This window comes from Rhinopithecus roxellana, chromosome 18 (genome assembly GCF_007565055.1).
Source record: "Rhinopithecus roxellana isolate Shanxi Qingling chromosome 18, ASM756505v1, whole genome shotgun sequence".
Classification (NCBI taxonomy): Eukaryota; Metazoa; Chordata; class Mammalia; order Primates; family Cercopithecidae; genus Rhinopithecus; species Rhinopithecus roxellana.
The window spans coordinates 69,568,974-69,593,794 of NC_044566.1; the positions used below are offsets into that span (position 1 = coordinate 69,568,974).

At 41.4% G+C, this 24,821-nt stretch overlaps 1 protein-coding gene across 5 annotated transcripts in view; it reads left to right on the top strand.

The window, feature by feature from the left end:
• WASF3 (WASP family member 3) overlaps positions 1-24,821 on the top strand; it is a 134,867-nt gene that overhangs the window by 70,484 nt on the left and 39,562 nt on the right. For all 5 annotated transcript variants that reach the window (XM_010375090.2, XM_010375088.2, XM_030922328.1 and 2 more), the window contains one exon: positions 18,690-18,832. In XM_010375090.2, the coding sequence (XP_010373392.1) occupies positions 18,700-18,832 (133 nt within the window). In that variant the 5' untranslated portion in view covers positions 18,690-18,699. The remainder of the gene's footprint in view (positions 1-18,689; positions 18,833-24,821) is intronic.

Below are 24,821 nucleotides of genomic sequence, written 5' to 3' on the forward strand. Positions count from 1 at the left end.
ACAACAAAACCTCTAGCCCATGGGACTCAGCAAAGATCTACTTCTGGCAGAGGTCTAGGAAGCCCTCTTTCCTGCCCTATAACCAGCAAGATCCTCTGCTTCTGGGACAAAGCGTAATAGCAAAAGCAGGACAGCCTCTTAGGCTCATGATCTTTCACTGATGCAAAGCAAAGTTCTGTTTCTGCTGCATGAGGGATAGGAACTCTTTCATGCCCAAGACAGGGACAAATGTCAGGCAGAGTTTAGTTGCCTTGGAGAAGAGAGGCACAGATCCTGAGAAGGCCCCACTCTGAGGTCCAGGTATATGGATAATTCCTAAAATTTAGGCTGGGCCAGGGAGAGCAAGGAGCTTAGCACCTAGTAACATAGCAATAGCAGTCATCTCCAGAGAGCAAGAATGTAAAGAGGAATTTGTGTCACTTTTGTGGTATAAATGTCAAGGAACTACAGGGTAGGCCAGGAACACTGAAAAAAATCTAGCACACTAGGCACAACACAGCAGCCCATGGCTAGGGGATTTTGATGCTTGGTGTATCAGATAACAATAGCAGCCATCTCCCTCAAACCCTAACTAGGTTGACTCAATCCACCTTAGTAATGGCTTGCTAGAAGAACATGCAAATTCATTTCTGGACAAGAAATACGGTTTACTTAGTCTCTACTGCTTTGCAAATGATATCCAGCATTCAGCACAAAATTATGAGACAAAAAAGGCAAGAAAGAGTGACCTGTGGTAAATCAAGAGATAAAGCAATCAGCAGTCAATGGAAACAGACTCAGATAACTTAGATATAGGAACTTAAAAATAACTGTGATTAATATATTGAAAAATATATTGAGAAAAGTGGACCACATACATGGACTTACGGAAAATATCAACAGAAATAAGGAAACAAGTTTTTAAGAGTTAAATGGAAACTGTTGGAAATGTAAAAACAAATTGGGTTTATTAGCAAACTGGATGTAGCTGAGAAAATAATGAGAGCTAAACCAACAGACTATAAAAAGGAACAATGAAACAAAAGAAGAGACAAGGAAAGAGAAAAGCGGGGGGGGGGGGGGGGGGGGGGGGAGGGGGAAGGGGGGGCGGAGGGGGAAGGGGAGGGATGGCAAAACTGAGCGTCTAAGAACTATGGAACAGTATCAGTAGTCTAACACACATGTAATTGGAAACCCAGAAGGAGAAGAGAAGATACTGTCCAGAAAAAAATACTAGAAGGCACAGTTGCTGAGAATTATCCAAAATTAATGAAAGACAGGAAACAACTAATAAGACAAACAGATCCAAGAATCTCAGAGAACCCCAAGCAGGACTTTTTTAAGAACCCTCCAAGTTCTAGAAACACTGGACTCAAGTTGCTGAAATACCCAAGGTAAAGGGGAAAGTCTTGTAGGCAGCCATAGTTTAAAGAAAATGAAACATTACAAACAGAGGAACAAGAGTAAGGATAACAGCAGACTTCTTGTCAGAGACTATGAAAGTCATTAAGACAGTGAAATAACATTTTTAAAGTATCAAAAAGAAAGCGCAAACCCTGTGGATGCGTAATTCTATACCCAGCAAAAATATCTTTTTAAGTTAAAGGCCAAATAAATAATGTTTCAGACAAACAAAAGCTGAGGGAATTTATTGCCACAGATGTGCACTGTAAGAAATGAAGGGAAGTTCTTAGGCAGAAGGGGCGTCAGATGGCAGTTGGGATCTAAACAAAGAAATGAAGAAACCCTGAAATGGTAAAAGAGAATAAATATGTTATATTTTTCTTATTTTTAATTACATTAAATGATAATTGTCCAGAGCAAAAATAATAGTAATATTGGGTTTATAAGAGGTAAAATATATGACAACATTGGACAAAGCATGGAAGAAGAAAATGGAAATATACTGTTTATATTAGGGGATCTCCAGAGAAATAGAACATACAGGATATGTAGATATATGAGGAAATTTATTGTGGAATTTGGCTCACACAATTATGGAGGCTGAGAAGTCCCACGATCTGCTGTCTACACACTGGGGACGCAGGCAAGCCAGTGGTATAACTCATTGTGCCTAGCTGATGGTGTAACTCCCAGTCCATTGCCAAAGACCCGAGGACCTGGGATTGGGAAGGTGGTGCAGGTGTAAGCCTTGGAGTCTGAAAGCCTGAGAACCAGGACCTCTAATGTCTGAGGGCAGGAGAAGATGGATGTTCCAACTTAAGAAGAGAGAGAGAGAAGATTCATCCTTCCTCCACGTTTTTATTCTGTTCAGGTTCTCAATGGATTGGATGATGCCCACCCATATTGGTGAGGGTGGATCTTTATTTACTCAGTCCACTGGTTCTAGTGCTGATGTCTTTCAGAAGCACCCTCTCAAAGACTCACCTAGAGATAATGTTTCAGCAGCTCTGGGCATCTCCTAGCCCAGTCAGGTTGATACATAAAATGAACCATCACATTATTCTCAAGTTACAGTGTTCTCACACTATGCATGAAGTTGTTTACTATTATTCGAAGGTAGATGTGATAAGCTAAAGATGTATATATATATATATATATATATATATATATATATATATACACACACACACACACACACACACACACACACACAGTAAGCTCTAGAGCAACTACTATGAAAAATGTAAAAAGAATAAAAACCAGTTATGGAGATGAAATGACATTATAACAAATAACTGAAAGAAAGCAGAAAAAGAGCTTTTGGACCAAAGAACCAATGGGACAAATAGAAAACCACTAACAGGATGTGTTAAAGAAAAAATCGTTTAATAAGACTTGTTAAAACATGGTAAAGACTTTTATTCAGGACCATTGCAGAAGGTGGAGGAGCCACTGTAACAGCATCTTGCAGTAGCGGGAAGAGATTGGGTTCAACTCTGAATACAGCATGGGCAAGTGGGGACTTACAGCCAAGGATCAGTGAGAGGGTCAGTGGATGGAAAAGTACTAAGAGGAGGACCTCAGGGGTTAGGAGAATTCTGGCTGACGCCTAAGAGGATTCTTGCTGAAGATAGCCAGGGTGATCTGATGTCATGTAGGGGGTGGTGGACAGTTAGGAACCTGATGAGATATTGAGGATAGACAAATGTTGAGGATGGCAAGGAATGTTCTTGTTAAACACATTTAGCAGGGGTCTTTGCTAGAAAATGAATTTTACAAAGAAGGTGCACAGATGGGCCGAGCAGAAGGTTCAGAAGCCTGACTAAAGTTTGGCCAAGCAAAGAATCTTTGTCAGATGGAAGGTTTAAATTCAGCCACATCAACAATTGCATTGAATGTAAATGATCTAAACACCCTAGTTAAAAGTCAGAGATTGTAAAACTGGATAAAAAAGCAAGACAACCATATGCTGTCCAAAATAAATTCTCTTTAAATACATAGACCTGAAAGGTTAAAATTAGAAGGAAAAACTTGTAAACGAATCAAAATAAGGAATGACTGTTACATAAAAGTAGACTTCGGAACAAGGATTATTATTAAGGGTAAATGGGACATCACATAATGATATTGGGATCATTTCCCCAAGAAGGCTTAATAATCTTAAATATGTGGCTACAGTCAACAGCAGATCTTTAAAATACAGAAACAAAAACTGATAGAACTCAGGGGAGAAGTTGACAAATATACAGTTATTGCTGACATCTTCAACAACTCCTCTCTGAGGAGAGTAGGAAGTAAAATTAGCTACCCAATTTGCTATAAACACATACAGATGTTGGATAGAGTATAACCAAGAAAGTAGAAAGTAGAAAGCACATTGATATGATTTTGAAATTTCTTTAATAATTTGGCTTTAATTGGAAGAGTACCAATTGGAGAAGTTCAGTGCCAGGATTCAGGCATTTAATTGCACAGTATGTAAAATTAGAGGAGAAATTTAGGTTTAGATTAATTGCATGAGAAATAAAATTAGAGGGCAAATGTTAGTATCTTATTTTGGTAATGATACAAAATTCATTAAAATTATATTACTATCAACATCTTACACTATCATTTTTTTTTTGTTTTTTTAATTTTCATGTGAGCCTCTCAACAACCTGTAAGGCAGGCAGGGAAGGTGTAACTAGCATTACTGCACAGGGACTCATGGAGTTATTTTGATAGGGTAATATATAAATCGACTGGAGTGTACATTCTTTGCATGCAACATTGTCTTCCCCATTTCCTGTAACTAATATCCTCAGTATCTGTCTGGTTCTTCTTTTTGGTTTTTCACCTATACCTAGTCAAAGTTTATATGTGTCACTGTTTATTCATTCGGAATACATTTGAGGATACATTGGGGTGGGCTGGGGGGATGTGAAATGTGGTAGGTGTTGTAGTAATGAAGCAACAATTAAAATGAAGGCTAAGAATTCTTAAGAGAATCCTTGCAAATGACAGTAGGAAGTAAAATTAGCTACCCAGCATGCTATAAACACATACAAATGTTGGATAGAGTATAACCAAGTATGTGTGTATGCATGTATATGTATGTATATATTTATATTTAAAATATATATGTATTTTAAAACATTGCCATGCTGGAACGAATCAGCAATCTTCCCTAGGTGTTAGGAGCTGAGAGAGTCAGAGGGAGGATGCATAGAGCTAGAGGCTAGGGTTTAATGCTGCCCATACATGGAAGTGTGTTTCAGGCCAACCTGATGCAATGAGCTAGAACTGAGCCCTCAGAATAAATGCTGGGATGTTCAAAGGATTGTCAAATCCCGTAAAAGTTGGGTAGAAAACCTGTACTCGCCAGTCCTAAGAAATAGCTTGCCATGTGCTTGGGGCTCCAAATAGTAAGAAAACAAAACAAACAAATGTGTTAGGGAGAAATTAGAACCCCAGTCTTGGCCAGGGGCACAGCAAAAGAAAACATAAAATTGTTCTACAAGGGAACTTTTCTAAAACAAGGTGCAGAGAACAACCCCCTACGCCCACCATGAGAAAGAGTTTGCAGTAAGAGGTTAGACACACTAGGAAGTGTCAGCAGGTGCTGCACGTGTGTGAGGGCACACGCACACAGAGAATTAGCACAGCAAGTATGAATTAAGGTAGGTAATTAAGCTACCTGGCTCCTCCCAGGAGGAGGCGCCAAGGTAGGATTACAAGTGCAAGGATCCTGAATGGATCATCTGGGTTCCTTTTGCATGAACACAGTCTTTCCTCTTCCTGCTGGCTGGGGTCAGTTTCCTCTGCCAGTATGGAGATTCCTCTTTTCATTTTCTGTTCCATGGTAACGTGAGTCCAAAGTACCGTGGTGGCATCCAGAACTTGCAGTTCGGTGGGACCTTTGCCTTGTTCCTAGTGTGTGTCCCATTTCAGACCCCCAGCCCTGCAGTGTCCACTGGTGCAGAATGGGAAGCACAAAGTTCCCTTGGGCTGCTGGTGGTGATCATTAAGTAGGGCTTTTCTTGCCTCCAGCCCTAGGCGCCTGAGCCCATATGTCCTCCTCCTCAGGATCCCACTGCCATCTAGAGGCCTCTGATTTATAAGTGTACTGTGTTGTGGAGTATGGCCATCCTTTCAGTGTCTGGCAAGCTTGTGCTTCAGTGTGCCGTGAAAAGGCTGGCCCCTGCGTTCAGTGGGATGGACCTCCATTGGCTGGTGTGATATGTGATGTGACCATTGAATCCCATCGATGGGCCCACGCTCGACGTCCTTCACTGTCAAGTGCGTCCCCTGGTCAGATGCAATGATGTATGGGGTCCATCAGGCTGATAATTCTGGGTGGACTTCTCGGTGATGCAGGCTGGCGGATTTTGTCTGCTTTGTGTTCAGTGTCTCTTTTGGTGAGAAACTTTCCAGTGGGGGTTAACAAGTGATACAGGAATCTTCACTCTGTGCCCAATTCCGAATTTCTACCCACATGGCCTTAATCCAGATCTTGTTCCTCATCTTCCAGTTCTTTCCATTTCAGTACCTTGACCATACAACCAGGCTGTTGGCCACTGCCCACACATCTGCACGCATTTCAGATCAAGCTACCCAGTGTCATGAACTGGTGTCCTGCCCACAGCTCCACCTGCTGGGAAGATTTTCCTTTCCACCGTCTTTGAGGCCCATCCCGAATACTGCTGCAGCACATACAGTCCATTTTTGACTAACACCCATGTGCTGAGCTGATCCATCGGAAAAACCAAGCTCAGGCTTCCCTTCCTCCTTCCCCTGGATGTATGAGTCTGCTGCCTGGGTAACCTAGGCACACAGGGGAGGGGCACTGAAGCCCTCAGTGTGTGGTCAGGGGTGTGACTTGGAGGTCTGGGCTTCCTGCTCACGGGACTCACTTGTGTCCTGCGGTTCTACTCTGGCTCAATGTTGAGTGTCCCATTTCTGTGTTATGGTCGACTGCTACTAGTTTGAATTAATAACTTGACTGACAGCACTTAGCTCGCTCTGGGGAGCTTTGCGTGCCTGGGCCTCTGGTTCTCTCTGGTCTCTACCAGGCTTGGTAATACAGTGCATTTAATACTCGGATGTGAGGGCCTGGCATTTGGTTCTCCTGCCGGAGCTTGCCACAAACTCCATATTGTCCTGTTTTCCTTACTTTTTAAATTTTTCTTTTATTTTTTTTTATTTTTTTGAGTCTCAGGGCATTTATTTTGTAAGGAACATGTTTGAAAAGGGGCATTTTAGTTATCCTGTAAATGTTTTTAACTCAGCAATAATGTTTACATAGCTAGTAATTATGGCATCTCAGGCATGGTGAGTTTTACTGTTAAGTTTTTTTTTTTTTCCAATATACTTTAAGTTCTAGGGTACATGTGCACAACGTGCAGGTTTGTTACATAGGTATACATGTGCCATGTTGGTGTGCTGCACCTGTCAACTTGTCATTTACATTAGGTATTTCTCCTAATGCTATCCCTCCCCCAGTCCCCCATCCCCTGACAGGCCCTGGTGTGTGATGTTCCCCGCCCTGTGTCCAAGTGTTCTCATTGTTCACTTCCCACCTGTGAGTGAGAACATGCAGTGTTTGGTTTTCTGTCCTTTTGATAGTTTGCTGAGGATGGTTTTCAGCTTCATCCATATCCCTGCAAAGGACATGAACTCATCCTTTTTTATGGCTACATAGTATTCCATGGTTTGTATGTGCCACATTTTCTTTTTCTTTCTTTTTTTTTTTAAGACGGAGACTCGCTCTGTCACCCAGGCTGGAGTGCGGTGGCACAGTCTCTGATCACTGCAAGCTCTGCCTCCTGGGTTCACGCCATTCTCCTGTCTCAGCCTCCTGAGTAGTTGGGACTACAGGTGTCCACCACCACACCCGGCTAATTTTTGTATTTTTAGTAAACATGGGGTTTCAGCATGTTAGCCAGGATGGTCTCGATCTCCTGACCTTGTGATCTGCCTGCCTCAGCCTCCCAAAGTGCTGGGATTACAGGTGTGAGCCACCACGCCTGGCCACCACATTTTCTTAATCCAGTCTATTCGTTGATGGACATTTGGATTGGTTCCAAGTCTTTGCTATTGTGAAGAGTGCCACAATAAACATACGTGTGCATGTGTCTTTATAGTAGCATGATTTTTAATCATTTGGGTATATACCTAGTAATGGGATCGCTGGGTCAAATGGTATTTCTAGTTCTAGATCCTTGAGGAATCACCACACTGTCTTCCATAATGGTTGAACTAATTTACACTCCCACCAAAAGCGTAAAAGCATTCCTATTTCTCCACATCCTCCCCAGCATCTGTTGTTTCCTGACTTTTTAATGATTGCCATTCTAACTGGTGTGAGATGGTATCTCATTGTGGTTTTGATTTGCATCTCTGATGACCAGTGATGATGAGCATTTTTTCATGTGTCTGTTGGCTGCATAAATGTCTTCTTTCGAGAGTGTCTGTTCATATACTTTGCCTACTTTTTGATGGTGTTGTTTGTTTTTTTCTTGTAAATTTGTTTAAGTTCTTTGTAGATTCTGGATACTAGCCCTTTGTCAGATGAGTAGATTGCAAACATTTTCTCCCATTCTGGAGGTTGCCTGTTCACTCTGATGGTAGTTTCTTTTGCCATGCAGAAGCTCTTTAGTTTAGTTAGATCTCATTTGTTGATTTTGGCTGTTGTTGCCATTGCTTTTGGTGTTTTAGTCATGAAGTCCTTGCCCATGCCTATGTCCTGAATGGTTTGCTTAGGTTTTCTTCTAGGGTTTTTATGGTTTTGGGTCTAACATATACATCTTTAATCCATCTTGATTTTTGTATAAGGAGTAAGGAAGGGATCCAGTTTCAGCTTTCTACATATGGCTAGCGAGTTTTCCCAGCACCATTTATTAAATAGGGAATCCTTTCCCCATTTCTTGTTTTTGTCAGGTTTGTCAAAGATCAGATGGTTGTAGATGTGTGGTATTATTTTTGAGGCTTCTGTTCTGTTCCATTGGTTTCTCTGGTTTGGTACCAGTACCATGCTGTTTTGGTTACTGTAGCCTTGTAGTCTAGTTTGAAGTCAGGTAGCGTGATACCACCAGCTTTGTTCTTTTTGCTTAGGATTGTCTTGGCAATGTGGGCTCTTTTTTGGTTCCATATGAACTTTAGTTTTTTCCAATTCTGTGAAGAAAGTCAGTGGTAGCTTGATGGTGATGGCACTGAATCTGTAAATTACCTTGGGCAGTATGGTCATTTTCACAATATTGATTCTTTCTATCCATGAGCATGGAATGTTCTTACATTTGTTTGTGTCCTCTTTCATTTCGATGAGCAGTGGTTTGTAGTTCTTGGTGAAGAGGTCCTTCACATCCCTTGTAAGTTGGATTCCTAGGTATTTTATTCTCTTTGTAGCAGTTGTGAATGGGAGTTCACTCACGATTTGGCTCTCTGTTTGTCTGTTATTGGTGTATACGAATGCTTGTGATTTTTGCATATTGATTTTGTATCCTGAGACTTTGCTGAAGTTGCTTATCAACTTAAGGAGATTTTGGGCTGAGACGATGGGGTTTTCTAAATATACAATCATGTCATCTGCAAACAGGGACAATTTGACTTCCTCTTTTCCTAACTGGATACCCTTTATTTGTTTCTCTTGCCTGATTGCTGTGGCCAGAACTTGCAACACTGTGTTGAATAGGAGTGGTGAGAGAGGGAATTCTTGTCTTGTGCGGGTTTTTAGAGGGAATGCTTCAGTTTTTGCCCATTCAGTATCATACTGACTGTGGGTTTGTCATAAATAGCTCTTATTTTTTTTGTGGTACGTTCCATCAGTACCTAGCTTATTGAGAGATTTTAGCATGAAGGGCTATCGAATTGTGTCAGGGGCCTTTTCTGCATCTATTGAGGTAATCATGGGGTTTTTGTCATTGGTTCTGTTTATGTGATGGATTACGTTTATTGATTTGTGTATGTTGAACCAGCCTTGCATCCCAGGAATGAAGCCCTCTTGATCATGGTCTATAAGCTTTTTGATGTGCTGCTGGATTTGGTTTGCCAGTATTTTATTGAGGATTTTCGCATTGGTGTTCATCAGGGATATTGGTAGAAAATTCTCTTTTTTTTGTTGTATCTCTGCCAGGCTTTGGTATCAGGATGATGCTGGCCTCATAAAATGAGTTAGGGAGGATTCCCTCTTTTTCTATTGATTGGAATAGTTTCAGAAGGAATGGTACCATCTCCTCCTTGTACCTCTGGTAGAATTCAGCCTTGAATCTGTCTGGTCCTGGACCTCTTTTGGTTGGTAGGCTATTAATTATTGCCTCAATTTCAGAGCCTGTTATTGGTCTATTTGGGGATTGAACTTCTTTCTCGTTTAGTCTTAGGAGGGTGTATGTGTCCCGGAATTTATCCATTTCTTCTAGATTTTCTGTTTATTTGCGTAGAGGTGTTTATAGTATTCTCTGATGGTAGTTTGTACTTAGGTAGGATTGGTGGTGATATCCACTTTATCATTTTTTATTGCATCTATATGATTCTTCTCTTGTCTTTATTAGTCTTGCTAGTGGTCTATCAATTTTGTTGATCTTTTCAGAAAACCAGCTCCTGGATTCATTTTCTGTAGGCTCTTTTGTGTCTCTATCTCCTTCAATTCTGCTCTGATCTTAGTTATTTCTTGCCTTCTGCTAGCTTTTGAATTTATTTGCTCTTGCTTCTCTAGTTCTTTTTAGGGTGTCGATTTTAGATCCTTCCTGCTTTCTCTTGTGGGCATTTAGTGCTATAAATTTCCCTCTACACACTGCTTTAAATATGTCCCAGAGATTCTGATATGTTGTGTCTTTGTTCTCATTGGTTTCAAAGAACATCTTTATTTCTGCCTTCATTTCGTTATTTACCCAGTGCTCATTCAGGAGCAGGTTGTTCAGTTTCCAGGTAGTTGTGTGGTTTTGAGTGAGTTTCTTAATCCTGAGTTCTAGTTTGATTGCACTGTGGTCTCACAGACAATTTGTTGTGATTTCTGTTCTTTTACATTTGCTGAGGAGTGCTTTACTTCCAACTATGTGGTCAATTTTAGAATAAGTGTGGTGTGGTGCTGAGAATAATGTATATTCTGTTGATTTGGGGTGGAGAGTTCTGTAGATGTCTATCAGGTCTGCCTGGTGCAGAACTGAGTTCAAGTCCTGGATATCCTTGTTAACTTTCTGTCTCATTGATCTGTCTAATATTGACAGTGGGGTGTTAAAGTCTCCCATTATTATTGTGTGGGAGTCTAAATCTCTTTGTAGGTCTCTAAGGACTTGCTTTATGAATCTCTTTATGAATCTGGGTGCTCCTGTATTGGGTGCATATATATTTAGGATAGGTAGCTCTTCTTGTTGAATTGATCCCTTTACCATTATGTAATGGCCTTCTTTCTCTCTTTTGTTCTTTGTTGGTTTAAAGTCTATTTTATAGGAGACTAGGATTGCAACCCCTGCTTTGTTTTGTTTTGTTTCTTTCCTTATGCTTGGTAGATCTTTCTCCATCCTTTTATTTTGAGCTTATGTGTGTCTCTGCACATGAGATGGGTCTCCTGAATACAGCACACTGATGGGTGTTGACTCTTTATCCAATTTGCCAGTCTGTGTCTTTTAATTGGAGCATATAGCCCATTTACATTTAAGGTTAATATTGTTATGTGTGAGTTTAATCCTGTCATTATGATGTTAGATGGTTACTTTACCTGTTAATTGATGCAGTTTCTTCATAGTATCGAGGGTCTTTACAATTTGTTATATTTCTGCAGTGGCTGGTACCAGTTGTTCCTTTTCATGTTTAGTGCTTCCTTCAGGAGCTCTTGTAAAGCAGGCCTGGTGGTGACAAAATCTTTCAGCAATTTGCTTGTCTGTAAAGGATTTTATTTCTCCTTCACTTATGAAACTTAGCTTGGCTGGATATGAAATTCTGGGTTGAAAATTCTTTTCTTTAAGAATGTTGAATATTGGCCCCCACTCTCTTCTGGCCTGTAAGGTTTCTGCCAAAAAGATCCACTGTTAGTCTGATGGGCTTCCCTTTGTGGGTCACCCAACCTTTCTCTCTGGCTGCCTTTAACATTTTTTCCTTCATTTCACCCTTGGTTAATCTGACAATTGTATGTCTTGGAGTTGCTCATCTCGAGGAATGTCTTTGTGATATTCTCTGTATTTCCTGAATTTGAATGTTGACCTGCCTTGCTAGGTTGGGGAAGTTCTCCTGGATAATATCCTGAAGAGTGTTTTCCAACTTGATTCCATTCTCCCCGTTACTTTCAGGTACACCAATCAAATGTAGGTTTGGTCTTTTCACATAGTCTCATATTTCTTGGAGGCTTTGTTCGTGTCTTTTTACTCTTTTTTCTCTAAACTTGTCTTCTCACTTTATTTCATTAATTTGATCTTCAATCACTGATATCCTTTCTTTCACTTAATCGAATCGGCTATTGAAGCTTGTGCATGCATCATGAAGTTCTTGTGCCACAGTTTTCAGCTCCATCAGGTCATTTAAGGTCTTCTCTACACTGTTTATTCTAGTTAGCCATTCATCTAACCTTTTTTCAAGGTTTTTAGCTTCCTTGTGATGGGTTAGAACATGCACCTTTGGTCAGAGAATTTTGTTATTACTGACCTTCTGAAGCCTACTACTGTCAACTCATCAAAGTCATTCTCCATCTAGCTTTGTTCCGTTGCTGGCGAGGAGCTGCGATCCTTTGGAGCAGAAGACATGCTCTGGTTTTTAGAATTTTCGGCTTTTCTGCTCTGGTTTCTCCCTGTCTTAGTGGTTTTATCTACCTTTGGTCTTTGATGTTGGTGACCTACAGATGGGGTTTTGTGTGGATGATCTTTTTGTTGATGTTGATGCTATTCCTTTCTGTTTGTTAGTTTTCCTTCTAACAGGTCCCTCACTGCAGGTGTGTTGGAGTTTGCTGGAGGTCCACTCCACACCCTGTTTGCCTGGATATCACCAGTGGAGGCTGCAGAACAGCAAATATTGCAGAACGGCAAATATTGCTGCCTGATCCTTCCTCTGGAAGCTTTGTCTCAGAGGGGCACTTGCCTGTATGAGTTGTCTGTCGGCCCCTACTTGGAGGTGTCTCCCAGTTAGGGTACACGGTGGTCAGGGGCCTACTTGAGGAGGCAGTCTGTCCATTCTCAGAGCTCAAATGCCATGCTGGGAGAACCACTGCTCTCTTCAGAGCTGTTAGACAGGGATGTTTAAGTCTGCAGAAGTTCTGCTGCCTTTTGTTCAGTTATGCCCTGCCCACAGAGGTGGAGTCTAGAGAGGCAGTAGGCCTTGCTGAGCTGCAATGGGCTTTGCCTAGTTTGAGCTTCTGGCCGCTTTGTTTACCTACTCAAGCCTTAGCAATGGCGGATGCCCCTCCCCCTGCCAGGCTGCTGCCTTGCAGGTTGATCTCAGGCTGCTGCACTAGCAGTGAGCAAGGCTCCGTGGGTGTGGGACCCGCTGAGCCAGGGAGAGAATCTCCTGGTCTGCCGGTTGCTAAGACCATGGGAAAAGTACAGTATTTGGATGGGAGTGTCCTGGGTGGGAGTGTCCCGGGTGGGAGTGTCCCGTTTTTCCAGGTACAGTCTGTCATGGCTTCCCTTGGCTAGGAAAAAGAAATCCCCCAACCCCTTGCATTTCCTGGGTGAGGTGATGCACTGCCCTGCTTTGACTTGCCCTCTGTGGGCTGCACTCACTGTCCAACCAGTCTCAATGAGAGGAACCAGGTACCTCAGTTGGAAATGCAGAAATCACCTGTCTTCTGCGTCGATCACACTGGAAGCTGTAGACCAGAGCTGTTCCTATTTGGCCATCTTGGAACAGAACTTGTTTTTATTTTTTACCACCAATATCTCTGCACCATCTGGGGTCTGCTGGATCATACAGTCTTGGCAGCCAGGCTGCTTGCACCACCACCTGCACCTGCTGAAGGGTCCTTTCTTTCTCTGAGCCCCACTCAAAGCTGGCAGCTGCTGTGTCATGCAGTCTGTGGACCAGAGCCATATCCCAGGTATGTTGTCCCCAGAACCCAACCTAATCGGCACTGGATTGGGGGATGCAAGATATAGCAAATTGTCTTTTCCTTAGGAGGAGATATCCCAGCATGCCCCTGACCACTGGGTCCCTCCAAACTTCACTGCAGCTGCCAGACCCGGAATCTTCAGAGGGCTTATCTGCCACCCTCTGGAGCATATGTGTCTTACCAAAGACTCCTGTGTGCCAGCCACCCTGTGCTTGTTCTGTCCAGTCAGCATGGCAGTGTTGCTCTCTTTCCTCTCTTAGGCCCGACACTTTCACAGCTAGGTTGTTGCTGGGATTCGTATTTTGTTATCGACTTAGCATCCAGAAAGAAGAGTTGCATGTAATGCCTGTAGGGGGAGGGTGCCTGCTGCCCTGTAGGGGAGAGGCCTCTGTGGCATCTTCCAGGTCAGCCAAGTGCAAGCCCAGAGGGTCCCAACTGGAGGACTTGCAGGTAGGTTGTTTGGACTTAACAATATCATAGGCATTCATCTAGAATTCCCCATCCCAGTTTTCAGAATGTCAGGTTTTCTCTCTCAGGGCCCAGACCTGCATACTTTACCTGCCTTGGCTGAGATTTAAACATTTCCAGCTCTTAACTTTCACAATTGGACCTTGGAAATTGGAAACCCACAGCTTTCCATTGTGTCTACCCATCCAGTTCAGGTGGTGGCGGAGACTGCTTTGTACCCACTAGGAAGGCCCTGTTGCTCTCACACTTAGCTGGTAACTGCTTGTTAACTGCAGTTCAGTCTCCCATTATCCTTATGCAGGACATTAGTATGACTTTAGCAGTGACTAGCCAACTCCGCTGCTTTTCTGGCGTTTTTCTGCTGAATCTGCATTATTGCCTTGGACATGAAGCATATCCCTTCATTTGGACATTTTCCAGGTCACTGTCAGTGTAATCTTTAGCAATTGAGCCATGACCTGTGCCAGGGACTACCCTCCTATCAGTTAGGATAGCATCCTCCACTGCAGAGTTGTCTGTGAGCATGTCCCAGACCCCCCATCTCAGCACCTGCTTTCTCAGATCATTCTCAGGGCCACTTGGGTTAGTCTGGGTCTGAGCAACAGACACCAAGGTGGGATCACAGTTACAGGATTTGATTAAGGATACCACCCACCTATGTGAAAGAAAAGGGGGTAGAAACTGGGGAGGCTGAGAGAGGCATCAAACCACAGTGCAAACCTGACCCTTGCAGTGGGGAGGAGAGGGGACTGGGTGTGAGCGAGCTCTCCTGGTCTGCCATGAGGTCTAAGGGAGATTCAGCAGAGCCGTCGGGGAATTCTTGTCTTTAATTCATCTTTGTCAACTTTTCTCAGTTATTTCATCCTGCTTCCTTGCTGCAGACTAGTTTTGTCATTCCCCATTTCATGTGGTGGGAGTTATCCATTTCCATAGTTGAAGAGAGCAGTCAGACCAAGCTGGATAGCATAGTCCTACCTCCAAATTCCTAGGGAAGGACCCTGGCCCAGTTTCAGCCATGTCTGGGATCTAGTTCACAGTTACGTGAACCGGGTTGTCTCTCTCTAAATTGAGACATTTGCCAGAAAAGCTGGACAAACTACAGACCTAACACTAATAAACACTTTATATAACCTCTAATAGTCCTAAACATTTCATTAGCAATCATTGTTTTATTCTTCACAGACAGACTTTGAAGAATGATTTGGATGGGTCATAGTTCTTCCAATAAAGGAATCAAGAGACATAACTTAAGTATTCTGTTGGTGACTAACTGGATTAGTTCATTAAATGTTTGTTTTTGTAATTGCAAAGTATTTTCAAGGGTAATCACTGACAGCATTTTTTCCTTTTGACTCTTCCTTGCTCTTCAATTTATTCAAAACTGAATTAGTGTTAGAGAAGATAAAAGCTGTCTGGGAGAAGAATGCATTTGTTAGAGTACTGCTGTGCTTTGGATGTGGTTTGTCTCCATCAAAACTGACACTGAAATTTGATCCCCCAGTGTGGCGATGTTGGGAGGTGTGGCCTAGTGGAAACCCTTATGAATAGATTAGTGCTTTCCCTGTGTGGTAAGTTCTCTCTCTTGTGAGAATGGATTACTTCCTGTGAGAGTGGGTTGTTAAAAAGAATCTGGCTTCCTTGGTTTCTGTTTCTTCTCTCACCATGTGATCTCTTTGCGTACACCCACTGTCCTCCTATTTTCTACCATGAGTGGAAGCAGCCCGAGGCCCTTCCCAGGCGCAGCTGCCCAGAATCATAAGCCAAATAAACCTCTTTTCTTTATGAACGACCCAGTCTCAGGTACTCTGTTATGGCACCACTAAACTAAGACGAGTAATTGGGACTGAATTTTAAAGCCACAAAAATCATTGCTACATGATTAGAACTTTAAAGAAGAGCTGCAAAGCCCTCTTTTCTGAAGTTGTAGACAGGTAGCATGGCCTCTGTCTGTTGTCTTTTGTATTTATACAGGCATAGGAGCTCCAAATAGAGGTTTAATGAACGTGAGAAATGAAGGCTGGGGATTAATTAGTCAAAGCTGCAATCCTGGAACAACAATATGTGAAGTACCCCAAGGGAAGGCCAAAGAGAAATACGTATGTAAACGTCTCTGGCTGTACAATCAGCAAATATTTTTAGAATAATCAGGTTGTGTCGAGGACTGTTCAGGGCATCGTGGGGAACACAGAATTCATGGACTCAGTCCCAAATTCAGGCAGCTTATAGTTCATCTGGAAAGAAGACAACTGTCAGTCCTGCCTCTGCCAGGCATAGAGACTCCTACAGTTTGCTTGGGATGGTAAATGGGGAAATGAATGAAGTGCCGACATGTTTTCCCTTCCGAATCCCTCTCAGAGCTCCCTGTTGTTCTAAAATAGAGTGTATTTATCGAAAATGTGAGGTATAGTGAAGCCAACAGATTAGGAGACAATTGCCGTAGAAAAGATAGCTTGTTCCCACAGTTCCCAAGAGGAGGGGTCACACCACACCACGCAGGGCCACATAGAAAGCCCAGGGTCCCTCAGGAGGCAGAGCAGGAGGGGGAACTGTGGGCCGGAGCCTTTTTTGTGGTTTCTGTGGGAAGCAGTGTACAAAGCAGGGGAAGCAGACTCAGGATTGGCGGGTTTGAATAGTTTTGGTGGGCTATCAGCTTGGGGGCTGTTTCTAGTTGTCTAGTAGTTTGGCCATGGGGTGATTTGCAGTGGGTGGTGGCTGGGAGTGTTAGAGCCCCATGGAGGAGGTGATAGGTATGTGGGCTCTGGGTTGGTTGGTTTGCATTTGAAGAGGGCCCTCTTAGGTGAGTTGTTTTCCATCTATTGGAATTAGTAACCCTGGGAGGCTGGCACCAAGCTATCCACCCCCATGATCCAAAAGCTTCCCACTGGGCCGCACTTTCAACACCTGAGATCACATTTCAACATGAGATTTGGAGGGGATAAACTGTATCAATAATCTTGTCAAAATGAAAATATATTCCAGTCATTGAATTTTCCAGTATTGTATGAAGATGAGGCTGGTTGTATGATTAGGAGGTTTGAAACTCTCTCTACAAACTCCTTAATAGAAAGTTGAGATTTTATTTATCATCTCTTTTTTTTTTTTTCTCACTGCAACCTCTGCCTCCTAGGTTCAAGTGATTCTCCTGCTTAAGCCTCCTGAGTAGCTGGGATTACAGGCACCCGCCACCATGCCTGGCTAATTTGTTTTTGTTTTTGTTTTTAGTAGAGATGAGGTTTCACTTGTTAGTCAGGCTGGTTTCGAACTCCTGACCTCAAGTGATCCACCCACCTCAGCCTTCCAAAGTGCTGGGATTACAGGCGTGACCCACTGAGCCCAGCCTATCATCTCCTTTTTGAAGAGAGGGGTGAGACGGGTGAAAGGGATGCCTAGGATGTTGGAGAAGGCTTTCCTGAAGTGTCCGGTGATCCTTGACTCTTATTTAAGTCTGAGGCACTGGCGCTTGGGGTGATTTTGACAGGTGTTAACTGCCTGGCTGGCAGTTTCAACAGGGGAAAGCCTCCCTCCCCAGTGTTCATATCTGTAGATCTTTTCTCTTCAAATATTCCCCAGGAAGGAATGTTCCAGTCTTTTTGGATGGGAGTAAAAGCCAGGCTGCCTGTGTTCTAGGAGCCAAGTGGAACAAGGGGTCAGGGGAGCTGTCTTACCAGTCATTGTAGACTTTGATTTAATTTCCTGTTTCCAGTACATTTGCTCCCCCTACCTTTAGCTATGGCTGGAGTCCCAAGTTCAAATTCTTCAATTTACCTTTCTTTTCCAGAGAGGAAAACATCCTGGGTTGGGTGGAGGAGGGGCAGCCCAGGAAGGGAGAAGGCATTCTTAAATGGAGTTTTAAAAGCCACCCCTCCTGTTTTATCTCCCCTCAATTCCCGGTTTGCACTTACCTGGTGCTTCCTACTCCTGAGCCCTTTTGTAGGGAGGGGGAGGTTCTGTGGCTCAGGTGGGTTTACTTGCTTGGGATAGTAAATGGGGAAATTCACCTGCTGCCCCCAGTTAGCAGTCTAGGTGTACCCAAATGCCAGAGGTTTGTCTAGGTCCAGTTGCCTGCCACACAGAAAGGCAATCACTGAGACAATGAGTGTTGCCAGGGAAGAAAGCTTTGATTGGGTGCCATAGCTGAGGACAAATCCATCCTCCTGACCTACTAAAATTAGGGGTTTATATAGCAGGAAGAAATGTAACCATACATTAAAAAAACAGGAATTAGGGAGAGATAAGGAAGGGGAGTTGGTCAACAGGAAACAGGTGGTCTTAGGCAGTCATGATGGGTGAGGAGTCTGACTTCTCATGGTCCAGATGAGATGACCTAGTAAGTTTTAGTTTTTTAATACTACCTGGAAGGCCTGATGGATGGTTGCCTGAGAAAGCAATTCAGATAAGACAAATGTAACTTGCTCAGGTTTCAAGACTCAGAGGGTCAATTTCTATGTTTATTCAAAGAAACCATAAACACCAGTTCTGTAGGACAACTGGGGTGATGTCACAGTGATGGCCTTTCCTGTCTCTTAATCTGGTTAAGTGGCCTCAGGTTTGTGGCTTTTGTCTCCTCTCTTGCTCTTGGTACATGTGGACTTTCTGCCTTTCCTCTCTCTCCTCATTTCAGTGAAGAAAGAAGTCAGAAAACATAGACCTTCAGGATCTATAAAACTCACTACAGTAATTCACTGTTTGTTGCATTTTAGCTGATTCTGTCACATAGAAATTTTAGGATAACGAAAATTCCTGGAAAATTATCAATTTTCAAGGGAATTAAAATTCCAGATTTGTTAAAATGTGAGTATGAGCTTATAAAGAATGTCTTTTCAATTTTCAGATTGTGAGCCATGCCTTTGGTGAAGAGGAACATTGAGCCCCGGCACTTGTGCCGGGGAGCTCTGCCTGAAGGAATTACCAGTGAACTTGAATGTGTGACCAATAGTACTCTTGCCGCTATCATACGCCAGCTGAGCAGTCTGAGTAAGTCATCTTTTTTCTGATTACCAGTGACATTACCTTTTTGTTAGCAAATTGATTTTAATAGTTAAGTATTGTCCAAAGAAGAGACTGCAGCTTTAAGGAAAAGATCCTTTCTCCTTCTGTATGTCCCAGTGTGAAATTGACCACTGCACTCATACTGGGCTTGGGATGCTTAACCTCAGGCAGTGAAGATGTGATGCTGTTACCAACTCAAAAATTATTAGATAAGATCAAATGTGCAGATTTAAAATAGTGTTAATTTTTAAAAGCTTTTGAAAATGAAGATAATTAGTAGTTTTTTTTAAAACTACCGATTATTATGAATTATTTTGTTAAACTTGAGTAGGACCAATTGTTTTGTTTTTTAAGTGTAGTAGATTGAAAACTAGTTAACACCTGTGATATGCCTGGTACATGGTACCTACTCAACAAATATTTGTTGATTGAATAACATCCCAAATGAACCATAGTATAAAGCCAAACAATAGATTTGCCGATTTTAACCAACTAAAAGTTAAAATGCAGATACTGACTTCCAAATTGAGGTGAACAGATCAGCTGATTTGCATGTGTAGATGTATGGCAAATACAAGCATAGGAAGAAAAGGCTGCTGCTTATTCTAATTTTGAATATTAACATTAAATATCCGAAGAATATTTTATAAGACTCAAATATGCATGAAAATGCTTTTTCCTTCAAAGCTTTTTGAAGTTGCACTACTTTTCCCCTAACTTTTACATTTATTTCGTGATCTCGTTTTCTCACTTCATCCTACTCCTTTTCAGTTTAGATGGTTTATGTGGCATTTTTGGTGACAGGTTTTCACAGTTAAATTTTGTAGAAACTGTTAATAACTAGAAAATCTCCCATGAAATGTCCCATATTGGTAGCCTCAAGCAAAGGGCAAAATTTTTTTAACTCAATTACTTTTATTTATTTTGAAGAAATGCTGCAGGTAAGTATTGGTTTCTTTAATAGAATTGTACTATATTGTTACCAATATATTTTTAATAATATCTGTAATCATTAGCTAAGGCAAAAGTATGTAAGGAAATTACATAAAATGTTTTTTAAAATAAAATTTTTCTGGAATCTAAGCTCTATTATAATTGATTTTTGGTAGTGGTTATTGATAAAAATATACAAATTCACATAATTACATGAAGACTCCTTGTAAATTATTGAAGGGTAAAATTGTTTTTGTTTGTATTTATTTTTGTAGGAATGCTGTTAGTCTTTTGTTTTGATGGCTGAAATGCCTGTTGGCACAAAGTGTAAGTGATGAAAGCCAACATAAACTGTCAGAGTTTTAATAATCAATCTGTATCTCATGCTGTAATATTCAGTGGAGTGTTGTATCAGATGTGTTTATGGTGTTTGCTTGGCCACAGTCTCTTGTAAGTGAATCTGCCCACACAGCTCCACTGTTCTACATGGCCCTTCTGGTAAATAGAATAGTAATAGCCCCTCCAGATATGTCCATGTCCTTATCCTTGGAACCCGTGGATGTGGTATGTTATGTGTAAGAGGGTATTAAGGTTGCTATTCATCCTGGTTTACCTGGTTGGGTTCAGTATAATCCACAAGGGTCCTTTAAATGGGAAAGGAGGGAGGTAGAAGAATCAGCACCAGGGTGACGTGATGTGGGAAAGACCCAGCTGCCATTGCTGACTTTGAAGATGGAAGAAGGGGCCATGAGCCAAGGAATGCAGGCAGACTCGAGAAGCTGGAGAAGGCAAGGAAATTGATTCTAGCCTGAAGTCCCCAGAAAGAACACAGATCTGCCAGTACCTTAGTTTTAGCCCAGTGAAATTCATTTCTGACTTCTGACATCCAGAACTGTAGGATAATAATTTGTGTTATTTTAAGCTGTTACATTTGTGGTAATTTGATACAACAGCAGTAGGAAACCACTCTAGCTTTGGTTGTGTTTTGTACCACCCTATCCACTGTAGCCTCGTGATTGGACCACGGGTGGGAACCTGCCTAGTGGATAGTCAGTTCTGAGTTAGGCTACTGCAGTGCATCTCAACCTGGCTTCTCTATCAGAATCACTTGGGGAGCTTTGAAACAGGATGCTAGGAATCACCCCAGAGATTGTGCTTCTGGTAAGCACCAGAGATGACCCACAAAATTAGATACACATGTGTCTGGATTGAAACGATGAGCTGGGTCAGTCAGATCCTTTCAGGAAGTTCGAACTAAGAAATGCAGTGAATTTGCTGGTCTTTTATGGGACCTACAGCTAAAATGTCATCTGGGGGTGAAAAAGCCATAATGACCACCTGTTAGGCAAAGTTGTGGGAGGGGGCAAAACCCAGGAGGAAACCGAAGGAAGCCAGTTGGTGAGGAAAGGCAAAAGAAGGATGTACAAAGAGAAGCAAGAGCGTGAGCGAGACCGCGAGGCCCACAAGGTGGAGGCGGCAGCTGTTTCTAGACCTACCCAGGATGGCTTTCCCCTCCCATTTACGGTACAGGGCTTGCGTGTCCTCACAGTGACCCTTCCTCACTTCAGGTTCCTTGAGTGCATCTGGGGCTTACAACCCAGAGAGCCTTACAGAAGGAGGGGCACAGTGATATATATTGCCAGGGATGTAATTTTGGAAAATGAAGATAACTGAGTGCAGTGAACCGAATGTGTCTCCCAGCAATTCCGCATTGAAATCCTAATCCTGATTGTGATGGTCTTTAGAGCTAGGATTTTGGGTAAGTAAGAGGTCATGAGGTGGGGTCCTCATGCATAGGATTAGTGCCCTTATTAAAAAGGCCTGAGAGAGACACCTTGCCCCTTCTGCCTAGTGATGCCATAGCAATGAGGCACTGTCTTGAAGAAGAGAGAGCAACCCTCACTAGACATCAAGTCTGTTGGCACCTTGACTTTGGAATTCCCAGCCTCCCGAATTGTGAGAAGTCAATTGCTATTGTTTGTAAGCCACCTACTCTGTGGTCTTCTGCTATCATCGCAGGTCAGATTGCCTGTGACCCTGAATTACTGATGGGCGATAGAGTATCAAAGTAAATTGTCTGTAGTTTATTAGTGTTTATTCACTCAGCGCCCTCTGAGTACAGGAGACGGCAGATAACTTTGAATTGGGCTCTACTTAGAAGTTAACCACATTTATAATTTAAAAAATAATTGATAAGTCACATCAACATGATTATAAAGTAGGAAACAGATATGCAGTTATTACAACCTGCTGTAAGACAGCACTAGCACGTAGTAAGTGACAGTGTTTTGCATGAATCTTTAGTTGTTTGTGGTTTCCTACTGGGTATTAATATGTTACAGGGGATGAGGAAAGTTATATGCAAATGTATATGAGCCAAAGTTGTTAGGAAGAATAAGAGAATTTAAAGGAATGTTTTTATGTTATTTTTAAATTTTGTAATCATTCATCAGGTATTTAAAAAAATTTAGGAATGTATGAACCTATGATATTAAATAAAGTCTTCTTTTACAGTATATTCATTCCTACGATAAAGTCAAAACATAATCATTTTTTAAATTCCTTTGAGTACCTACCTGGCCATTATTCAGTGGGTTCAAATGAGAATGGATCATCTGGATCCTCCCTACTTCCCTGCTCACCCCCACACCTGCGTCACTCCCCTCCCACCCTTATCTCCACTCCCCACAGTAGAAATTCATTTTCAGGTACAGATTGGGATAGATGATGTATAATTACCTGCTTCCTATAAGTGATACAGAGGGGGACTAGACTTTCTCTACATATGTATCTTAAGGGAAACGCCAGCACAACTTAGGGATTTGCCTTGAGCCTACACTGGTCATCCCTGCTTGAGCAGCGGGGACTTGCCCTGGGAGACCTACTGTGAAAACCCAGGGCACCTAATTGTTCTAGGGAAGGAAAAACAGACCAGGACTCCACAGGGAGTTTCTCTGGTGTTTTCTAAATAGGAAGAGAATTACCTGATCATTCTGATTCTTGTCACATTTATGGAGACGGTTCAGGGTTATGAGGATTTAAATGACTTTGCATAAAGCAAGAAAAGTATCTGGTCTTAGATAGCAAATGGAATTCTGAAGGTCCTGCAACTTTACATAACTTTTGGGAAATCTGTAGGTTTTTAGCTCTGGATATGCTCTTACTACATCCAGATCAGACACTTGACTTCAAGGGCCAGAAATTTGTCAGCGTTAAATTTTTAACAGGCTTTTTAGGGAATTGAAATCTTTCCAGTGAGACTATATTGAATTTAGTACCAGTCATAGAAATGAAAGAGGAAATTTGTAACATGAATGACCATTTAGTTTAAAAAGATCACCAGTTTCAAAGGTTTGTCCAATAAATTTCTTTAAGTCTTTCTTAATTTTCAGATTTTTTTCTTTGAGTGTTACGGTGTGAGCAGTCAGAGTGGCCAGGGGAAGAAAGCCGCTTGCCAAACAGTTTTAGGTGTGTTACTTGGTTTTCCAGCTAGGGAATTTCATTATCTTTTTCTTCAAATAATAACAGTTTAGTGTAGCAGTTAACATTAAACTAGGAGTGCTTTTTCATCATTTTCCTTGATTAGTCTGAATGCTCTTGTTCCTGTCAGCTAGTTGGTCAATTAAAATCACAGTATCTTGTAATCAAATTCCTACTGATATTATGATGTAGTTTCAATATAATTTGCTTAAAAAGGAGATGACATTTTTGCCAAGATGACAAAACTTCTTTTTAATACTTCATAAGTTTGATTTGGCTACTTTTTTTTTCTTTGTTCTTATGATAATAGCTGTTTCTCCCTCCTACCCCTTAAAATTCTTCTCAGGATGTCACAAAGAAAGGAGTTAGAACTTTAGTGAGCCCTGCCAAAAAAAAAAAAGTTTGGGTACGTTAATGGTACTATTAAGATAACATAGCAAATTTAGCACAGAAACACACAACAGAGTTAACTTTACAAAATTCCATTAATCAGAAAAAATTATTTGTAATACTTTGAACATATCTTTATACAGATGGTATCTTATTGTACATATGGTTTTATAGCCTGTACTTACTGTATAGTAAACGTATGTATTGATTCTTATAAGACACATTTTTGAATAGCTAGAGATTATTATATTGATACACCATAATTATTTAACCATTTTACTAATGTTGGACATATAGTTGTTTATTTGTAGGGGAACTTTATTAGAAATTCTTATTCAAAATAATTACATACATCTCTGGTTATTTTTGATTTTTTAAAAAAAGATTTCTTATGTCTGAGGAGTCATCAGACTTCCTCATAAAAGCAAAGATAGTCATCACAAATAGCCCACAATTCTGTGACTCCATTAATTTTAAATATGCTTCTCTCTTTACAAATCATTATAAAATCTATTTTTATTTAATTTTCATGTGTGGAGTAATTGTACAAATGAGAAAGGAAGTCTGTGTTCTTCTGAAAGCTTTTTAAGTGATTGTTTTTATTAATGCTCCTTAAGATACACGTTGTGTTTCCCAGTAAACCAAATATATAAGTGGATCTGAAATTTGGAGGTGTGTTAAGTGACATAAGTGCAGTTCTACTTAGGATAGAGATTTTAGTATTTTAAAGGCATGCGCTGAATAAATTTCTTGGATGATTTAGCCAAACAAGATTTTGGGGGAGAAGAGGAGGATAAAACACAGTTTATGAAGGAACTAGATTATAAGTACATTTCTATACAGTTTGAGGCTAGGGTTGTGGGTAAGTTAAGATAAAATATATTGAGGTATCTGGACAGAAGTTGACTGGAAGGAACACAGCAAGAATTTAAGAATATTTCATGCTGCAAACTTCGTTTTTGCATCTCTCATGAACAAAGAAAGCCAGTGCAGGTAAGTAAAAAGTAATGTATACTCAGGAAACTAGAAGATAGAATTCTGTCAGCAGGAGAATTGAAGGCAAGTATAAGAGCCCCACCACACCGACAAAGGCAGGATTTTAGGGGTTCACAGACTCTGCTGACCCACCATGTGACCCGGAATGTCAGAAATACTTTCTTAAGGATACTGT